Source organism: Scyliorhinus canicula, chromosome 11, assembly GCF_902713615.1.
Source record: "Scyliorhinus canicula chromosome 11, sScyCan1.1, whole genome shotgun sequence".
In the NCBI taxonomy this organism is placed as follows: Eukaryota; Metazoa; Chordata; class Chondrichthyes; order Carcharhiniformes; family Scyliorhinidae; genus Scyliorhinus; species Scyliorhinus canicula.
The window spans coordinates 169,580,196-169,598,366 of record NC_052156.1 but is presented as its reverse complement, the minus strand read 5'-3'; the positions used below and the strand labels follow the sequence as shown (position 1 = coordinate 169,598,366).

At 42.8% G+C, this 18,171-nt stretch overlaps 1 protein-coding gene across 6 annotated transcripts in view; it reads right to left on the bottom strand.

The window, feature by feature from the left end:
- Positions 1–18,171, bottom strand: part of pcloa (piccolo presynaptic cytomatrix protein a) — a 543,385-nt gene that overhangs the window by 193,115 nt on the left and 332,099 nt on the right. For 5 of the 6 annotated variants that reach the window (XM_038811991.1, XM_038811990.1, XM_038811988.1 and 2 more), the window contains 3 exons: positions 9,639–9,747; positions 8,206–8,273; positions 1,291–1,499 (listed from right to left, as the gene is read on the bottom strand). In XM_038811991.1, the coding sequence (XP_038667919.1) occupies positions 1,291–1,499; positions 8,206–8,273; positions 9,639–9,747 (386 nt within the window). Of the gene's footprint in view, positions 1–1,290; positions 1,500–8,205; positions 8,274–9,638; positions 9,748–18,171 lie in introns of those variants that run through there. The other variant, XM_038811992.1, reaches the window with a different exon arrangement.

Sequence of the window (18,171 nt, the reverse complement as noted above, 5' to 3'; positions counted from 1 at the left end):
TCACTGGATAGACATATGGATGAAAATGGAATAGTGTAGGTCAGATAGGCTTCAGATGGTTTCACAGGTCGGCGCAACATCGAGGGCCGAAGGGCCCGTACTGCACTGTAGTGTTCTATGTTCTATGTTCTAAGCCAGCAGCATGGTTCAATTCCTGTATCAGACTCCCCGGACAGGCACCAGAATGTGGCGACTAGGGGCTTTTTACAGAAACTTAATTGAAGCCTACTCGTGATAATAAGCGATTTTCATTTTTCAGAAGGCAGAGTGGAGATTTTGTCGAGGTTTCAAAATCATAACGTATCCAGACAATCCTCAGAAACTACTGCTCATTGGTGCAAAGATCGAGAATCAGACGGCATAGATTTGGGGCAGCAGGGTAGCATGGTGGTTAGCATAAATGCTTCACAGCTCCAGGGTCCCAGGTTCGTTTCCCGGCTGGGTCACTGTCTGTGTGGAGTCTGCACGTCCTCCCCCTGTGTGCGTGGGTTTCCTCCGGGTGCTCCGGTTTCCTCCCACAGTCCAAAGATATGCGGGTTAGGTGGATTGGCCATGCTAAATTGCCCGTAGTGTCCTAATAAAAGTAAGGTTAAGGGGGGGGAGGTTGTTGGGTTACGGGTATAGGGTGGATACGTGGGTTTGAGTGGGGTGATCATGGCTCGGCACAACATTGAGGGCCGAAGGGCCTGTTCTGTGCTGTACTGTTCTATGTTCTATGTTCTATTTAAGGTAATTGGCAAAACAAGCAATGTTATTGTGAGAAAGCGTTTTACGCAGTGATTGGTTGGGCTCTGGGATGTTCTGGGTTCTGAACACTCTTGAGTGTGGTGGAGACAGGTTCATCTGAGGTTTTCAAAAGGGAATTGGATTATTATCTGAAAAGGAAATGAATAAACTCTGAAGAAATGTGGAGAGTGGGGCGAGAGGAACTGCTTCTGCACACAGTCATCACAGACATGACAGGCTAAATGATCTCCTTCTGTGCTATAGTCATTCTGTGGCTCTATAGTTCTTGTCTCCACTGCTAGAATTTTCAGTTCTTTCATGCTTTATCCATAAACTGAGTGAGACTATTAACCTTTTTGTGAAACAAAATATATTCCTTTAAATAATGACTGGATTTTTTTCACTGTAGTAAACCTTCTTTTGTAAATATAAAACCAATAAATTCTCTTAAAGTGAATTCAATTAGTCCAATGGTCGATTCGAAAAAACTAATATCCGTTGTTTCAGTGACAAATTGCTTTCAGCGTTAGTGAGCAACCGATCGGTTTTATGGAATCTGCTCACCTTGCTGCTGTGTCGCTTTTTACTAACTGCAGGTGAACCTGGTTGCCCAGGGCTGGGGGCAGCACTAGAGGGAGCTGATGTGGTTCCTGAATGGCTGTGGACTCCTTTCTCTGTAGCTGAGGTGACCACAGAAGGTGCCTGTTGAGACACTTTCTGCAGTTCCGCAGCCAGCTGTTTGGGGTCAACTCCTGGTGACCTTTGCTTTTCTCCTGGAGAAAAAAAATTCATCACATTGTTTAAGAAAAAGAACAGCAATAAATCACACACATAAAACGATCCTGCTGCAGTCTCAGTCAGTGTCAGAAAACACAAGTAGAACAATTTTAGAATCATTCTTTGGCTGAAGCAATCAATTGTGAGGAGTGAAATTAATATTTGCAAAGGATGGGCACTGCACATCAAGCAGCATTTCCAAATCATCTCAAACTACCCATAGATCTAAATGTATATTGATGCCACTATTATCCGAGACCAAAATAAATCATCCCACATCTTCAGTACATAACTAAGAAATAACTAAAACACATATCTCGGTACACATAACGTGAGAGGAATATCGAGCAAATGTCTTTTTACTTTTAGCTTTGAAACTAAAGCTGAGCTTTCGAAGGATGGTAATTGGTCGAATGAATGCTCGATCTTGGGCCATCATTTCAGAAAATAGCCTTAAGGTTAGAGGTAAAAACATGCTGTCGGAGCAGCGTTTGTGTGGAAGATTGATTCATTCCAATAGTTAATAGATAGGTATTTATCAGACTGCATAGTAATGACCTTCTCGATGCACTCATGGACCTCAATATTTACAGGAAAATGGGAAGAATTGACAGACAACTGTTAGTGGATAGAATCCTGGAAATATGTGAAAGGTGATGGTTCCATAGAACTTAACAGTGAGACTTGGGTACAATATTTGTTTATACTTTCCTGTTAGTGTTTGTTGCTAGGTGAGGAAGCCAATACTCGGCCAGGAACAGAAGTAAGAGAGGGAGAGAACATGTGCTGGTTTGTGGAGGGCCGTGTTATAACATTGCCTTTGAGAGATTGCTGCATGACAGCACTGGAAAGGATGTGTGTCATGTGATCCAGTTTAATTTCACTTCTGCTTTTCAGCAGACTGCACACACAACTCCGATATCTTCCAACTTTATGCCTCAGTTTAAATATTAACACATTCCTGGTCTCAATTAATGAATCCATAACATGTGTGCATAATCCTTTATGAGTGATTGGTGCCTTTATATCATCATCAAAACACTTCTAAACAACGTGGCACCGAGCCAAGCAGCAGTCACAGGTACGACATGATGACCAGTGCTAGGTTGTACTAAATGGCAGGAAACAACTGTCAACAATCTTGGCAATGAGTTCACTGCATCGGAGAGTTTTGAAATGACAACGTAGTGACTGACAGGAAAGCTTTGATGACCCAGTGTTGAAAGAAAGAGCTGAGAAGCAGACAGATCCCTGGTGTTGAGGCTGCAGATATAGCATGTCAAGTCCATGAGTGGAAGGACATCGAGAGGACCAGCATCAGGTTAGCTCAGTCAGGGAAAGCAGGTGACTAGGGTGTGGACTGGATCGATAGTGACCAAGGCAGAGTCAAACAAAAAATTAAATTAACCAAAAGAAAACCATCACTAAAATTGGGGTAGAGAAGTTACAATTGCAGTGGGTGGAGCTTTGGAAAAGGGTGTGAAAGCTGCCAGAGTGACAATTATCCCAGGAACTACAGGAAAAGGTTATTGTTAGAATGTCCACAAAATTACCCAGTTCAAATTGGGAAGCAGCTGACCGAATTCAAAATGTTACAATAGCGTTCACCACCAAGGTATCTTGACTTGGGTAAATCAGACAAGTAAGCCATAAATATAGGGACTTAGGAAGTTAATTAGAAGTAGGACCTCAAAGGTAGTGATCTCAGGATTACTACCGGTGCCACGTGCTAGTCAGAGTAGAAATAACAGAATATATCAGATGGCTGTAATTCAGTTCATATCATTGTATGTTTTCAAAAAGGAGTTAAATATAGCTCTTGGGCTTAAGGGTTCAAAGGGATATGGGGAGAAAGCAGGAACAGGTTATTGAATTGGATTATCAGCCATGATCATAACCAATGGCGGAACGGGCTCGAAGGGCCCCATTCTAACAAGGCTTACTGGGAGGCTAATTGCTTCTACCCTGTGCGTCTCATGTGGTTTATATAACATCCCTCCCCCTCATCCCTCCTCCTCACCCTGCCCCCTCAAAGTCCGAAGACTCTTCTGCAGGACGATGTCTGTGCCTCTTTGCTTGTGGCTGCGCCCGCTGGGCCGGATCAGGCGGTGTAAACCTGGACGGTGAACATTGTTTCTGCACCGATTGCTGCAGTGGAGATGCTGTTCGAGGCTATTGATCAGATTGTTCCCTATCAGAAAAAAACGACGCCTGAACATCTTTGTCGGAAGCTTAATGAATGACCTCTCGCATATCTGTACGTTGTCCCACTTTGGGAAACGCTCTTGAGTCCCGAAGAATTGGAGGAGCTCTGGACAGAACTGGTCTCCTGTTTCTGATATGGTCGATGTGCTTGAACATGTTAAGATACCATCTCGGCCGAGCAAAGAACCGTTTCCGAGCCTTACTGGGCACCGTCTGCGAAGGTCCGAACACAGACTGTTTCACCAGGTACAGACAGTCTGGTCTGTTTGTGTATGTCTGGGTGATGCCCTTGATGTTCATGGCTGCGAGGTATTTTCCTGTCAGTGAACGTAAGACTAGAATGGGTCTGTAGTCGCCGGCCCATCGATATTTCCATCAGTGCTACTCTGGTTGCGACATGTGGCATGGTCCTGAAACAGAAGAGGAATCTGGCCAGCTGAGTGTCCATCGTTATGACACCCTGAATCTGGCCAGCCCCGCGGACCCCGGAATCGCAACAGAAGTGATTTAATCAATAATTTATGTCTTCCTGAGATCTGTAACTCCTGACGACCTCAATGAGTTACAGGCACCAGATTTAGAAGTAAAACAGAAGCAAACTGTTTATTTATAACAGGAGTAAAAGATGAACATATTAAGGAAATAATTGTACCTATTCCCAAAACCCTCCACCCAGACACACACAAGACCAACACACGGTAAGGGGAGGGGAAGTTTTAAAACAACCGGAATTGATGGAAACAGTTTCAGATGAATCTTTGCTGCTGTGGCTGTGCCCTCCATAGGCGCCGGTCTTCTCCGAATGCAACCTGGAGAATGGATTCACACAAGAGATACAAGTTGGTGTAATACTGTTCTTCAACCACCAGATGGAGCGCTACACAGGAGATTCAGGTCAGCGCAATTCTGACCTTTGACCACCAGCTGGTGTCTCTGTCTCCTTGAGATACGACAGGAGCTTTAAACCTGAAAATTGTACAGTGTTTCTCGTTTGATTGATCTCTGTGCAGAAATGACGGCTGTGTTATAAAGAGAGTTCTCAATTTGGGTTCTTCCCAGCCATTCAGACAGAGGATTAAAGAATCACATACTGGTGAGAAACTGCTTGCAATTTTTCACTCCAGAAGATCCCTTCACAGTTTTGACTGTTATCTGACTTTTAAATTGGAGTGCCTTCCCAGGTCGGACTGGCACCTTTTAAATTGCCTGGCAAAGAGAGGGCAGAGAGAGAGGAGGTCTTCCAGCCGCTTCCTGGCCTGTGCCTTCTCATATAACTCAGGACAAACTGGAGCTCTTCACATGCTTTTCTTCCGGAAGATTCTGAATGGCTTCAGCAATCACAAGCAACAACGGGAGATGGCTTAGAAAACCAGCCTCAATGATTGGCTGCTTGCCAAATCTATCAAACTGACATCATGAGCTTTGCCACAGAACCCAAAGGGGAAGTCGTGGATAGTCCATTATACCAGGGGAGTTTTCGGTTTGCAGCAGCCAGCAAGAAGATTGTAGATTAAAGACAGCTAGGACAGGAATTTAAAAAGGAACAGAACAGACAAAGGTTTTAGAACAGTATCCTAACACCATCGATTCAGGAGTTTGCTTTTTCAGCCCCCGTTTAATTGTTTACACCGTCCTTTCCACTTGCCCATTCGAAGCCACATGATAATGGGCTGTATGGATGCTGTACCCCATTTGACTTCATAAATCCCGTGAATTCCTCACTGCTAAAGGAAGTCTCATTGTCGGAGATCAACACCTCTGGGATACCGTGCACACTGAAGGAAAGCGATAATTTTTCAATCGTTGTCCTCGAGGTAGTCGGTGCTATCCTATGGACTTCAAGCCATTTCAAGTGGGCATCCACTATAGTCAAGAACATAGATCCCAGGAAAGGACCGGCAAAATCGGCATTGAGCTGTACCCAAGGCCATCCTGAGCACTCCTAAGGGTGGAAAGATGCTGGGGTGGACGTTTCTGTGGATCCTGACAAACGCTACATTGTTAGGCCATCATTTCTATCTCCACGTCCAGTAAATTCATTTACAGAAGATGGGCATCGTGACCAACATTTATTTACCATCCATAGCTGCCCTTCAGAAGGTAGTGGTGAGCTGTCTTCTTGAACCGGTGCAGCCCCGAGGTGTAGGTACATCCACTGTGCTGTTCGGGAGGAAGATTCAGGATATTTTCCCAGCGACAGTGAAGGAACGGCAATATATTTCCAAGTCAGTATGGTGAGTGAGTTGGAGGGGAACCTCCAGGTGGTGGGGTTCCCAGGTATCTGCTGCTCTTTTCCTTCTAGATGGTATGGATGTGGGTTTGGAAGGTGCTTCCAAAAGAACCTTGGTGAGTTCCTGCAGTGCATCTTGTAGATGGTACACACGGCTGCCACTGTGCATCGGTGGTGGAGGGTTTGAATGTTTGTGAAAGGGGGAGCAATCAAGCAGACTGCTTTGTCCTGGATGGTGTTGAGTTTCTTGAGTGTTGTTGGAGCTGGTCTCATCCAGGCAAGTGGAGAGTATTCCATTACTCTCCTGACTTGTGCCTTGTAGATGGTGGACAGGCTTTAGGGGTCAGGAGGTGAGTTACTCGCCGCAGGATTCCTAGCCTTGACCTGCTCTGGTTGCCTCAGCATTAATATGGCTAGTCCAGTTCAGTTTCTGGTCAATGGGAACCCCCAGGATGTTGTTTGTGGGGAATTCAACAATGGTAATGCCATTGAATGTCAGGAAGTGATGGTTAGATCCACTCTTTGTAGGAAAATGCCTGCCTCCGAGATGTGGTGGAGAACCTCATCCAAATTGCTCAGATGTTTCTGTTCCGGTGTCCTGGTGTCTAAGACATCGTTGAGATAAACCACTTATGGCAATCCCCACACTATATTTTCCATGACCCTCTGGAAAATTGCACAAGCTGACGATATGTTAAAGGGCAGCCTGGTATATTCATACAGGCACTTATGGTATTGGTAGGGATATATTTCCATGATGCGGGGTCCAATTCGGGTTGTAGATATACAGGCCTCATGTCTAATTTCATGAATGAATGACCACCAGCCAGCGTGGAATATAAATCTTCGACGGAAGCCATCGAGTATCTATCCAACCTGGAAGCCCTATTTACTGTCAGCTTGTAATTATCACAGAGTCTCATTGTCTTGTCCAGTTTAAGTACAGGATCCACTGGCACCGCCATATCGGCGAACTGTATCACTTGGATAACATCGAGGTGCTCTAGTTGGCCCAATTCACCACATAAGGGACTGGGCGGGACCTGAAATATTTCCACTGCGCATCCGGATCCATCTGAATCTTCATCATGGTTCCCTTGATACCCATGTTCCTATTTTCAACTTGCCTTTAAACCCTTTGAAAGTTGAAAGAACACATTTCCAACAATTGTTCTACCAGTGGGAAACAGAGTTTTGCATTCACATGAAATTTAGTGCTCCTGCCTGCCAAGATTCCCATTGGCACGAGTGGCAGATTCAACTTTGAGATGACACCATTTGATGGGGTGGGGATGGAGCCCACACTGAGGAGGACTGCAATAAATTACATAGAACATAGAGAGATACAGCAAAGAACAGGCCCTTCGGCTCACGATGTTGTGCCGAACTTTTGTCCTAGGTTAATCATAGATTATCATAGAATTTTGGACACTAAGGGCAATTTATCATGGCTAATCCACCCAACCTGCACATCTTTGGACTGTGAGAGGAAACTGGAGCACTCGGAGGAAACCCACACACACACAGGGAGGATGTGCAGCCTCCGCACAGACAGTGACCCAATCCGGAATCGAACCTGGGACCCTGGAGCTGTGAAGCAATTGTGCTAACCACTATGCTACCGTGCTGCCCAAGTGGAGATGCCAGGGAGGACAGTAATAAGCTTGCTGAGTGGGAAAATAATTGAAGTCAACACAGATAAATGTGAGATAGTCCACTTTATGTAGGAAGAATAGAGAAGCCACTTAGTGCTTGGAAGGTATGAATCTGCTTGGGGAACAGGAACAAATGTACCAGTCACTGATACACCACAGGTTAGCAAAGATTTATACAATGATTCCAGAAATGTGTGGATTGACGGGCTGGGACTAATTGAGATCTTTAAAATGATGAAAGGCTTTGATGGAGTGGATACAGAGAGAATATTCATCTTATGGGGAAGAGCAGAACGGGAGGCTGTCAATATAAAATTGTCACCAAAATATCCAATCGGGAATTCAGAGGAAACCTCTTTACTCCGAGAGAGGAATGTGGAACTTGCTCTCACAGGGAGTTGGTGAAGCCATTGGATAGATGCATTCAAGAGAAGCATATGAGAGACAATGGAAAAGAGGGTTATGATGGTAGATTTAAATGAGAATTACTGGGACTGAGCTAGAATGATTCACAAATGCTGCATGAACTGATTGGGTCAAATGGCCCGTTTCTTGAATATATTCCGTGGAATCCAATGTAAAATATTTAACTCAGAATAAAGACTGTCCTACCAGCCTTTGCTTGGACGTGCAAATCCAAATGCTGGAGGTCCTCCGAATCCGATTGCATGTTGAGGTCCCTTAAAGGAAAATAGTAATAACATTTTCAGATAATTTTAAATGGCCCCATGACCACTTTACTGTTTAATTGCAAAAATATTGCGAGCAATGGATAATGATACAAGAGTGTTTTCCAGGCATCCTCCATTCCTGATGCAATGATGAACTGCCTGTAGTGTAGTGTCAAACAGCGAATGATTTTTTAAAAAGTGAAATCTTTAATATCTGAATAAGTTTGAACAATTAATATCATTAGATTTCATGTGTGTCAACTTCAGAAGAAACCATGTTTAAATGAAGGTGACTGGTCATTCTTTTCTCTCCCGAAGTATCTCTTTATTATTTCAATTGCCCTCTGACTATAAGATGCTTCTTGGGCTTGAATTTGTATATTTTAGAAAGTTTTGGTGCAGAAACATGTTGAGGTTATGAAGTGTCATGCCGTCTCTAATAAATCATTCAACAATTGCATGGGTTGAGTGAGTAATTTAGATTAGCAGATTCCAAGATTTCCTACTTGAACCCGTCTCAGTTGGGAATTTCTATGGCTGGCTCCTGCACATTGTGTTCGGGAGAGAAGCAAAGAGAAGAGGAAGGAATGAGTTGCCTGCAACATTGTCAAGTATCTAACTAACACTACCAGTAGATGGAAGGTCTTTGATGAATATGGATTACACTCCAAAGGGAGCTGCTTTCTTCGTATAGGGAGGAAAAGAAAATTCTGGGGATGGAGATAGTTGAGTGTGGGTAGACAGATCCATCTGAAAATGCAATTCAGATTTTGTCAGCTGTTGCTATTACAGAAGAAACATATTTTAAGCTCAAGTTGATAATTTACTTCAAGATCCCTTTTGAAATGTTCATAGGGGCTGGTTTAGCACACTGGGCTAAATTGCTGGCTGACCAAGCACGCTGGCAGCACGGTTCGATTCCCGTACCAGCCTCCCCGGACAGGCGTCGGAATGTGGCGACTAGGGGCTTTTCACAGTAACTTCATTGAAGCCCACTCGTGAAAATAAGCGATTTTCATTTCATTTCATTTCATCTTCCATGTACTCTTTCCATTTCAACATTTTTATCTTCAGGCTGAGGATTTAGGCCAGAGACACGATGAATATTGAACTTACTCTGGGAAGGGTACATAGTTTTAAGCTAAGGGGATGGTTTGTGTAATTATTGATACCAAACTGTATTTTTCGTTGAAGAAACAGTTGAATGAAAATGTTCTTCACCAGTAATGTGGTATTCCTCTGTATTTTAGTACATGCTAATTATCGGAGATGATAATCATCAAACAAGGAGTTTATAAAGGTTTTACCTCAACATGATGTAAAACAAAAGTTATGAAGTTTGAATGGGAAACAGAAAGGTGTGGAAAAACTCACAGTCTTACACATATTTCAGCTTCCCCAATTGGGACTCCAATGATGCATTGAACCTCCTCGTAGGTTTTACCAGTCAAAGGAACTCCATTCCATTCAAGAACTTGCATTCCTGCCAAAAAAGGCACAGAGAATGGGATTGTCAAAAAAAATTGGATATATGTTATTGTAACACGTGTTATTGTAATCTTCGATAAATAATTTAAACCTCAATTAACACTCATCACCGAAGTCTCTAATAATGAACAATATGATGCATTGCTTAGCTCAAACAGTTTACTATTTCAGTTAGTTGTCACTAGTATATTCAACTGATGTAAAAGTAATTGCTGATGTAAATCACCTTTTTAAAAATATCACAATACTTTGGAGTATGTCACAAATATTCTATTCCAGAAAGCTAGGTGGAGAAGGATAGAACGGGAGCCAATCTTTACATACTTGTATAATTATAATTTACAGAGGTACAAATTATAAACAAGCATCTCCAAATGCATCAATCAAAGTTTCAAACTATTCCTTTTTATAGGAGACAATTTGAATCCCTGGTTCACCCACCACCTGAGCAGATTTAAATACCAGTTAATAAACAATTAACTGATATATACTGCAGTATCAAAAATGTCTAACTAAATTTTGAGGTCAGTAATATCCAAAACACTTCAATGAAATGAACAGTTATTTCACCGCAAACCTATGGAGAATCTATTTAAACACACCAAACATGCATTTTATTTACACATCAAATCAAAGCCCATTGCAATTTTTTCAGAGAATAGTCAAAGATAAGAAGAAACAGACAAGGTTATGCAAAACAATTGATGCTCTGATTTACACTTACAGTAATGTTAGCGAGTCAATAGAAAGGGTCGATAATTATGGCCAAAAACATTGAAGGCTGCACAAAATAAATGGCAAAATAAAAATTAAAATAAATATGCATTTATAAAACCACCATTTTTCCGAACTGGTGTCTTTCATTTTCTTTATCGCAAAAATAACACAGGAGTCAGATTATAAAACTGGCTTTATACGGCACACCTTTAATAGCATGACTGCTCTTAAATGACTTGTGAACAGTGGGTCACAAAGAAGGTTTATTGCAGGTTTTTCATCATTAAAAAGAAACAAGTTTCCATATTTCGTTTGCATTCGCTATGTCCATATGAGTGTTTCAGGCTACTGATATTCCCATGTCCACCATAGGTTCTAGGCTGCCGTAGACTATAAGACGCAAGAACAGAAATAGGCCATTCAGCCCATCAGGTCTGCTCCATCTTTCAATGGGATCATGACTGATCCGATATGATAATCCTCATCTCAACCTTCCTTCCTTATCCCCGTAATCCTTGATTTCCTCACTGATTAAAAATCCGTTTTTCTCAGCCTTGAGGGTCATAAGAGGATCATAGGAGCATAAATAGGCCGCTCGACCCATCGAGTCTGCTTCGCAATTCATTGAGATCATGGCAGATCTGATAAAATCCTCAACTCCACTTTCTCAATTTAGCCTCATAACTCTTAATTCCTTTACTGATTAAAAATCTGTCTAGCTCAGCTTGAACACATTTAACAACTCCGCCTCTGCAGCTCTTCAATTCCACAGATTCACTCCCTCCAAGAGAAGAAATTCCTCCTCATCTCTGCCTTAAATGGGTGACAGCCTTACTCTGAGATTCTGCCCTCTGGTTCTAGACTCTCCCACAAAGGGAAACAACCTCTCAGCATCGACCCTGTCAAATCCTCTGATAATCCGATATGTCTCAATAAGGTCGCCTCTCATTCTTGTAAACTCCAATGAGCACAGACCCAACCTACTCATCCTCTCATAAGAAAATCCTTCCATACCCGGGATCGACCCAGTGAACCTTCTCTGGACTGCCTCCAATGTCAGTATATCTTTCCCTGGATAGGGGGACTTTTGTGAGGGCCACGAAGAATCCAGATCAAGTTTGTAGAATCAAAGGAAATAACTTTATTTACAATTATATATGTACAACAGGAGCAGTCCACCATTGCTCACTCCTCTCTAGCTGGTTCCACACTGGCCAGCTAAATTTTTGCAGGTGACTCTGTTAATGATTTCTCCGCCCCCTCATTGGGGAAATTGATACTCACTAAGATTGTGGAATTACTATTAGTCCCCAGCCAGTAGTAATCAGGCAGGTTATAAAAGGGACCAAAACTGTTCACAGTATTCTAGGTGTGGTCTAACCAGTGCCTTGTATAGTTTTAGCAGGACGTTCCTATTTTTATACTCCATTCCTTTGAAATAAAGGTCAACATTTCACTTGTCTTTCGAATTTTCAGATGAACTTGCATGTTAGCTTTTAGTGATTCGTGCACAAGGACTCCCAGATCCCTCTGAGCTGCCGCTTTCTGCAGTCTCACTCCATTTAAATAATATTCAGCTCCTTTATTCTTCCTACCAAAGTGCAGAACTTCACACTTTCCCACATTATATTCCACCTGCCAACCTTTTGTCCGCTCACCTAACCTGTCTATATCCCTCTATAGACTCTTTGTGTCATCCTCATCATTTGCCTTCCCACTTATTTCTGGGTCATCCGCAAACTTGGCAACAGTGCATTCACTGCCCTCATCCAAGTCATTAATATATATTGTGAATAATTGTGGACCCAGCACAGATTCTTTTGACACTCCAGTAGTTACAGGCTGCCATCATGAAAATGCTCCTCTAATCCCAACTCTCCACCTTCGATCGGTTAGCTGATCCTCTCTCCATCCTGACATATTACCCCTAGCAACATGGGCTCTTCTATTATTTCATAAAGTCTTGTGTGATATCTTATCAAACACTTTTTGGAAATCCAAGTATTTTGCATCTACTGGCTCCCCTCTATCTACTCTGCTCATTACCACCTCAAAAAATTCTAATAAATTTGGTGTGCATGATTTCTCCTTCGTGAAGCCATGCTGACTCTGCTTGAATATGTTATATATTTCTAAATACTCTGCTATTAGATTCTTTATGATGGACTCTAACATTATTCCAATGACAGATGTAAAGCTAACTGGCCAATAGTTTCTTGTCTATTATCTCCCTCCCTTTTTTGAATAAAGGTGTTACGTAGGCAGTTTTCCAATCTTCTGGGTGTTTTCTAGAATTTAAGGATACTTGGAAGATTACTACCAGAGCATCCACTCTCTCTGTAGCTACCACCAGGTCCAGGGCACCTATTGGCCTTTAGCCCCATTAGTTTCCCCAGTACTGTTTCCGCAGTGATTGTAATGGAATTTATTTCCACACACCCCACCCCACCACTGCCATTTGACTATTTATTTTTGGAATGTTATTTGTGTCTTCCGCTGTGAAGACTGATGCAAAATATTGTTGAGCTCCTCTGCCATTATGTACTTAATGACTCAGCCTCTACAGCTCTCTGCGGTAAAGAATTCAACAGATTCATTGCCCTCTGAACAAAGAAATTGCTCCTCATCTCTGTCTTAAACAAGCAACTCCTTAATCTGAGATTCTGCCCTCTGGTCCTAGACGCTCCCACCAGAGGAAATAACCTCTCAGCATCGACCCTGTCAAACCCCCTGAGAACCCTTTATGTCTCAATAAGGCCGCATCTTATTCTTCTAAACTCCAATGAGTACAGGCCCAACCTACTCAACCTCTGTTAACAACAGGAATGTTTAGAAGAAATCAATTCAATCACTTTTATTTTGCTATCTTTATCTGCCTAATAAAGGGGGCTGGTTAACTCAGTTATCTAGATGGATGATATGAGTTAGAATGATGCCCATATTATGGATTCAATCCCCTTTCTGGCTGAGGTAAAGACTTTCCACTTTAGCCTCTGAGAGTGGAAGACAGTAACCCCTGACAAGAGCTACCTGAAAATGGCACAGGATGAAGTATCAACAGAAAATGATGTGAGGATCTGCCTTTGGGCAGAACACACATATCATACCATTTGTCTAATGGCATGCTTATATACCCACCAACTGTAAGTCATTACATCAAACAGAATGTTCCTTTGGCTGTTTGCAACAGGGAAGAGACGTAACACACCCAACCAGCCAATGCTTGCAAAACTCAAAACACAGTGTCCAACATTAGATGTGATTCCAGGGTGGGACAACATTTGCTGAACAATCCTAATTGTGCTAAGAGTTATGCTGGAAACCAATTTAAGGTTATCAGTCAGGCTCACAGTGTGGCTCACTTATGTGTGTGAGGAGACACAGAGTCCTGTTTTTTTACATAAAGAGCATGTACACACATTGTGCTTGTTTCAATTGAACAAAATAGGCAACAGCCATTCTCTAGCTCATTGTCCAAGACAATATCTTGATCAATCAAAGTCAACTTGCCCACTTTGAATTTGAACAAAGCAGGCAGTTAACTGTCAGTCATCATTAACTGGTGCATTCCCCAGGCAGTGCTCTACCAATTGGAGTCCACTTGCCAACCAATTCCCATGAGAATAAATTACTGGTTCCTTTATATTTAGTATTCATGCAAATGTTCTGCTGAGTGCAGGATGAAAGCTTTGACAAAATGTCTTTTTCCTGCAGTCCTCAAGCTCTGTGCTACCAAACACCAATTGCTTCTAAGACATCATCTTGATTGTACTCAACAGTTTGCCCAGAATGCTAGGATGCGCTACATAACTTCATAATTTTAAAAGTCTTCTGTAGAAACATTCATCGATCATTCCTTTACCTGTGTCAAAAACAAATGTATCTGTGTTAGGCTTTACATTTTCAACACATTACGAGTGCGGAGGTGCTTGCGTTGGTCAAGTGAAAGTTTTGAATGTATCTACTGTCAGTGTGTATATTCTGGTGAAGCGGCGATATTGAAATACACAACGGAATGTTTAAAGCCCGTAGTGTCGACAAGGAACGTTGCTCGATGAAAAAGACCAGGATCATTTCAGTGGGTCTTCTATCATTGCCGTGGTCATATGATTGAACGATAATAGAGTTGCTGACCAATGACAGCAATCAGGCTCTCTCAATTACTCTGCAGCAGACTGAGAGCTGAGCACTGGATTGTCCGGGTCCGCTGCGGGTAGAAACGGTTCCAGCTTCTGTTTACAATGCTATCAGTGTAAATCTACCTGAGATGAAGAACTCCCATGATGGAGAATTTTCAAAAACTGATCCATTTTCCACTTAAGCAGCCAGATTTAGATAATGTTTCAAATGATTCATAGACTGGGATCCCAATTTACATCAAATGCTAAATGTTATTTCAATTCCAAGTTTTGCAACCATATCGAGATCAGCCATGATCGAATTGTGGAGCAGACGCGATGGGCCAAATGGCCTAATTCGGCTCCTATATCTTATGAACTCATTGCCACAAATTATACAAAGCCATTTTTCTGAAGTATTTTGTATCATTACTGATTCTGCAAAAACTGTAGATCTGAATACTGATGGTTCTTCATACGGCAATTTGAAACCAGTGCAACTCTTGTTTGATTGTATCTCCGTGTTTTGCAGGCATATTAAGCATTTGGGGAAATGTATAGATTTAGTAAAAGAAGGTTAGTGCTAACACTCCTGACTCACAGTAAGAGCATGTGCTAGTTAATGCTTATACCTTGTACACCCTGAGGCCCAATATCAGGAGCATGAGTTGCTGACAAACATTGCACCCCTCAAGGACCTGAATTAGCAGAACTTTCCAGCAAGGTCTTACATAGTTAAATAGATACATAGAAGATAGGAGCAGGAGGAGGCCTTTTGGCCCTTCGAGCCTGCTCTGCCATTCATTAAGATCATTGCTGATCATCCCACTCAATAGCCTAATCCTGCTTTCTCCCCATAGCCTTTGATCCCATTCTCCCCAAGTGCTATATCCAGCTACCTCTTGAATATATTCAAAGTTTTAGCACCAACTACTTCCTGTGGTAATGAATTCCACAGGCTCATCACTTTTTCTGCGAAGAAATATCTCCTTATCTCTGTCCGAAATGGTTTACCCTGAATCTTCAGACTGTGACCCCTGGTTCTGGACACACCCATCATTGGTAACATCTTCCCTGCATCTACCCTGTCTAGTCCTGTTCGAATTTTATTAGTCTCTATGAGATCCCCCCTCATTCTTCTGAACTCCAGCAAGAACAATCCCAACCTAGTCAATCTCTCCTCATATGACAGTCCCGCCATCGTTGGAATCAGTCTGGTAAACCTTTGCTGCATTCCCTCGAGAGCAAGAACATCCTTTCTCAGAGAAGGGGACCAAAACTGCACACAATACTCCAGATGTGGCCTCACCAAGGCCCTGTACAATTGCAGCAACACATCCCTGCTTCTATACTCGAAACCTCTCACAATGAAGGCCAACATACCATTAGCCTTCTTTACCGCCTGCTGCACCTGCATGCTTACCTTCAGCGAATGGTGCACAAGGACACCCAGGTCCCGCTGCACACTCCCCTCTCCCAATTTACAACCATTGAGGTCAGAATGTGCCTTCCTGTTTTTGCTTCCAAGTGAATATCCTCACACTTATCCAAATTATACTGCATCTGCCATTGATTTCCCCACTCACCCAACATGTCCAGATCTTGCTGTAGGATCCCTGCATCCCCGTCACAGTTCACCCTCCCACCTAATTTGGTATCATCTGCAAACTTTGAGATGGTACATTTTGTTCCCTCATCCCAATCATTAATATATATTGTGAATAGCTGGGGTCCCGGATTATGGAGTTTAATCCGGACAAATGTGAGATAATGCATTTTGGAACGTCAAATGCAGGTAGGGAATATACAGTGAATGGTAGAACCCTCAAGAGTATTGACAGTCAGAGAGGTCTAGGTGTACAGGTCTACAGGTCACTGAAAGTGGCAACACAGGTGGGGAAGGTAGTCAAGAAGGCATACGGCAGGCTTGCCTTCATTGGCCAGGGCACTGAGTATAAAAATTGGCAAGTCATGTTGCAGCTGAAAAGAACCTTAGTTAGGCCACACTTGGAGTATAGTGTCAATTCTGGTCGCCACACTACCAGAAGGATTTGGAGGCTTTACAGAGAGTGCAGAAGACATTTACCAGGTTGTTGCCTGGTATGGAGGGCATTAGCTGTGAAGAGAGGTTGAATAAACTTGGTTTGTTCTCACTGGAACGACAGAGGTTGAGGGGTAACCTGATAGAGGTCTACACAATTATGAGGGGCATAGACTGAGTGGGTAGTTAGAAGCTTTTTCCTCGGGTGGAGGGGTCAATTACTAGGGGGCATAGGTTTAAGGTGTGAGGGGCAAGGTTTAGAGGAGATGTACGAGGCAAGTTTTTTGCACAGAGGGTAGTGGGTGCCTGGAACTAACCTCGAACAACACCAATCCCTGTGGGACCCCACTAGTTACTGCCTGCCAATTTGAAAAGGATCCATTAATCCCTACTCTTTGATTCCTCTCTGCCAACCAGTTTTCTATCCACCTTAATACATTTCCCCCAATCCCATACGCTTTAAATTTGCACAATAATCTCTGATGTGGGACTTTGTTAAACTCCTTCTGAAAATCCAGATATACCACATCAACTGGCTCCCCCTTGTCAACTGTACTGGTTACATCTTCAAAGAATTCCAACAGATTTGTCAAACATGATTTTCCCTTCATAAATCCATGCTGACTCTGACACTGACTGATCCTGCCACTGCTTTCTAAATGTTCCGCTATTAAGTCCTTGATAACGGATTCAAGCATTTTTCCCCACTAATGATATTAGGCTTACTGGTCTATAATTCCCTGCTTTCTTTCTACATCTCTTTTTTGAATATTGGAGTGATGTGAGCTACCCTCCAATCTGCAGAGACAGTTCCAGAGTCTATAGAATCCTGGAAGATGACCACCAATGCATCCACTATTTCCAGAGCCACCTCCTTCAGCACTCTGTGATGCAGATTCTCAGGCCCTGGGGATTTATCTGCCTTCAATCCCATCAATGTTCCCAACACGATTTCTCTACTAATGTTTATCTCCCTTAGTTCTTCCCTCTCACTAAACCTTTCATTCTCCAACATTTCTGGGATCTGATGTGTGTCCGCTTTTGTGAAGACAGAACCAAAGTATGTATTCAATTGCTCATTGCTCAGCCATTTCTTTGTTCCTTATTATGCATTCCCCTGTTTCTGTCTGTCTTGGGAATCAAATTTGCTTACAGTTAGAAGGACAGGCATTGAGCTAGAGCAGATTAAGTGCAGCCTCTGGAAAAATAGGAACAGACAAATAATCTTCAGATGGCAGGAGATAAGAAGCCCTGTTCCTGGTGAATGGTTTAATGTAAATCATATGAAGACAAGATTAGAATTTTTTTTCCGGCAAATGCTGAAAATGAGCCCCCACGAGATTCTCCCCATTACTGGCTCCGCCGCAATCCGATTCACCTGAGTCGCACCCTAATGTCTCGCTGCTAACAAGCAGGAGCTGCTTTTAAACCTTCCCTCCCCTCTCACTCTCCGTCAACACACACACACGGCAGCGTGTGGACCTGCTCCTCACTGGCAATGCCGACCTGACCAGGCTTCTCAGTGCTATGGATGGCAGGTGGG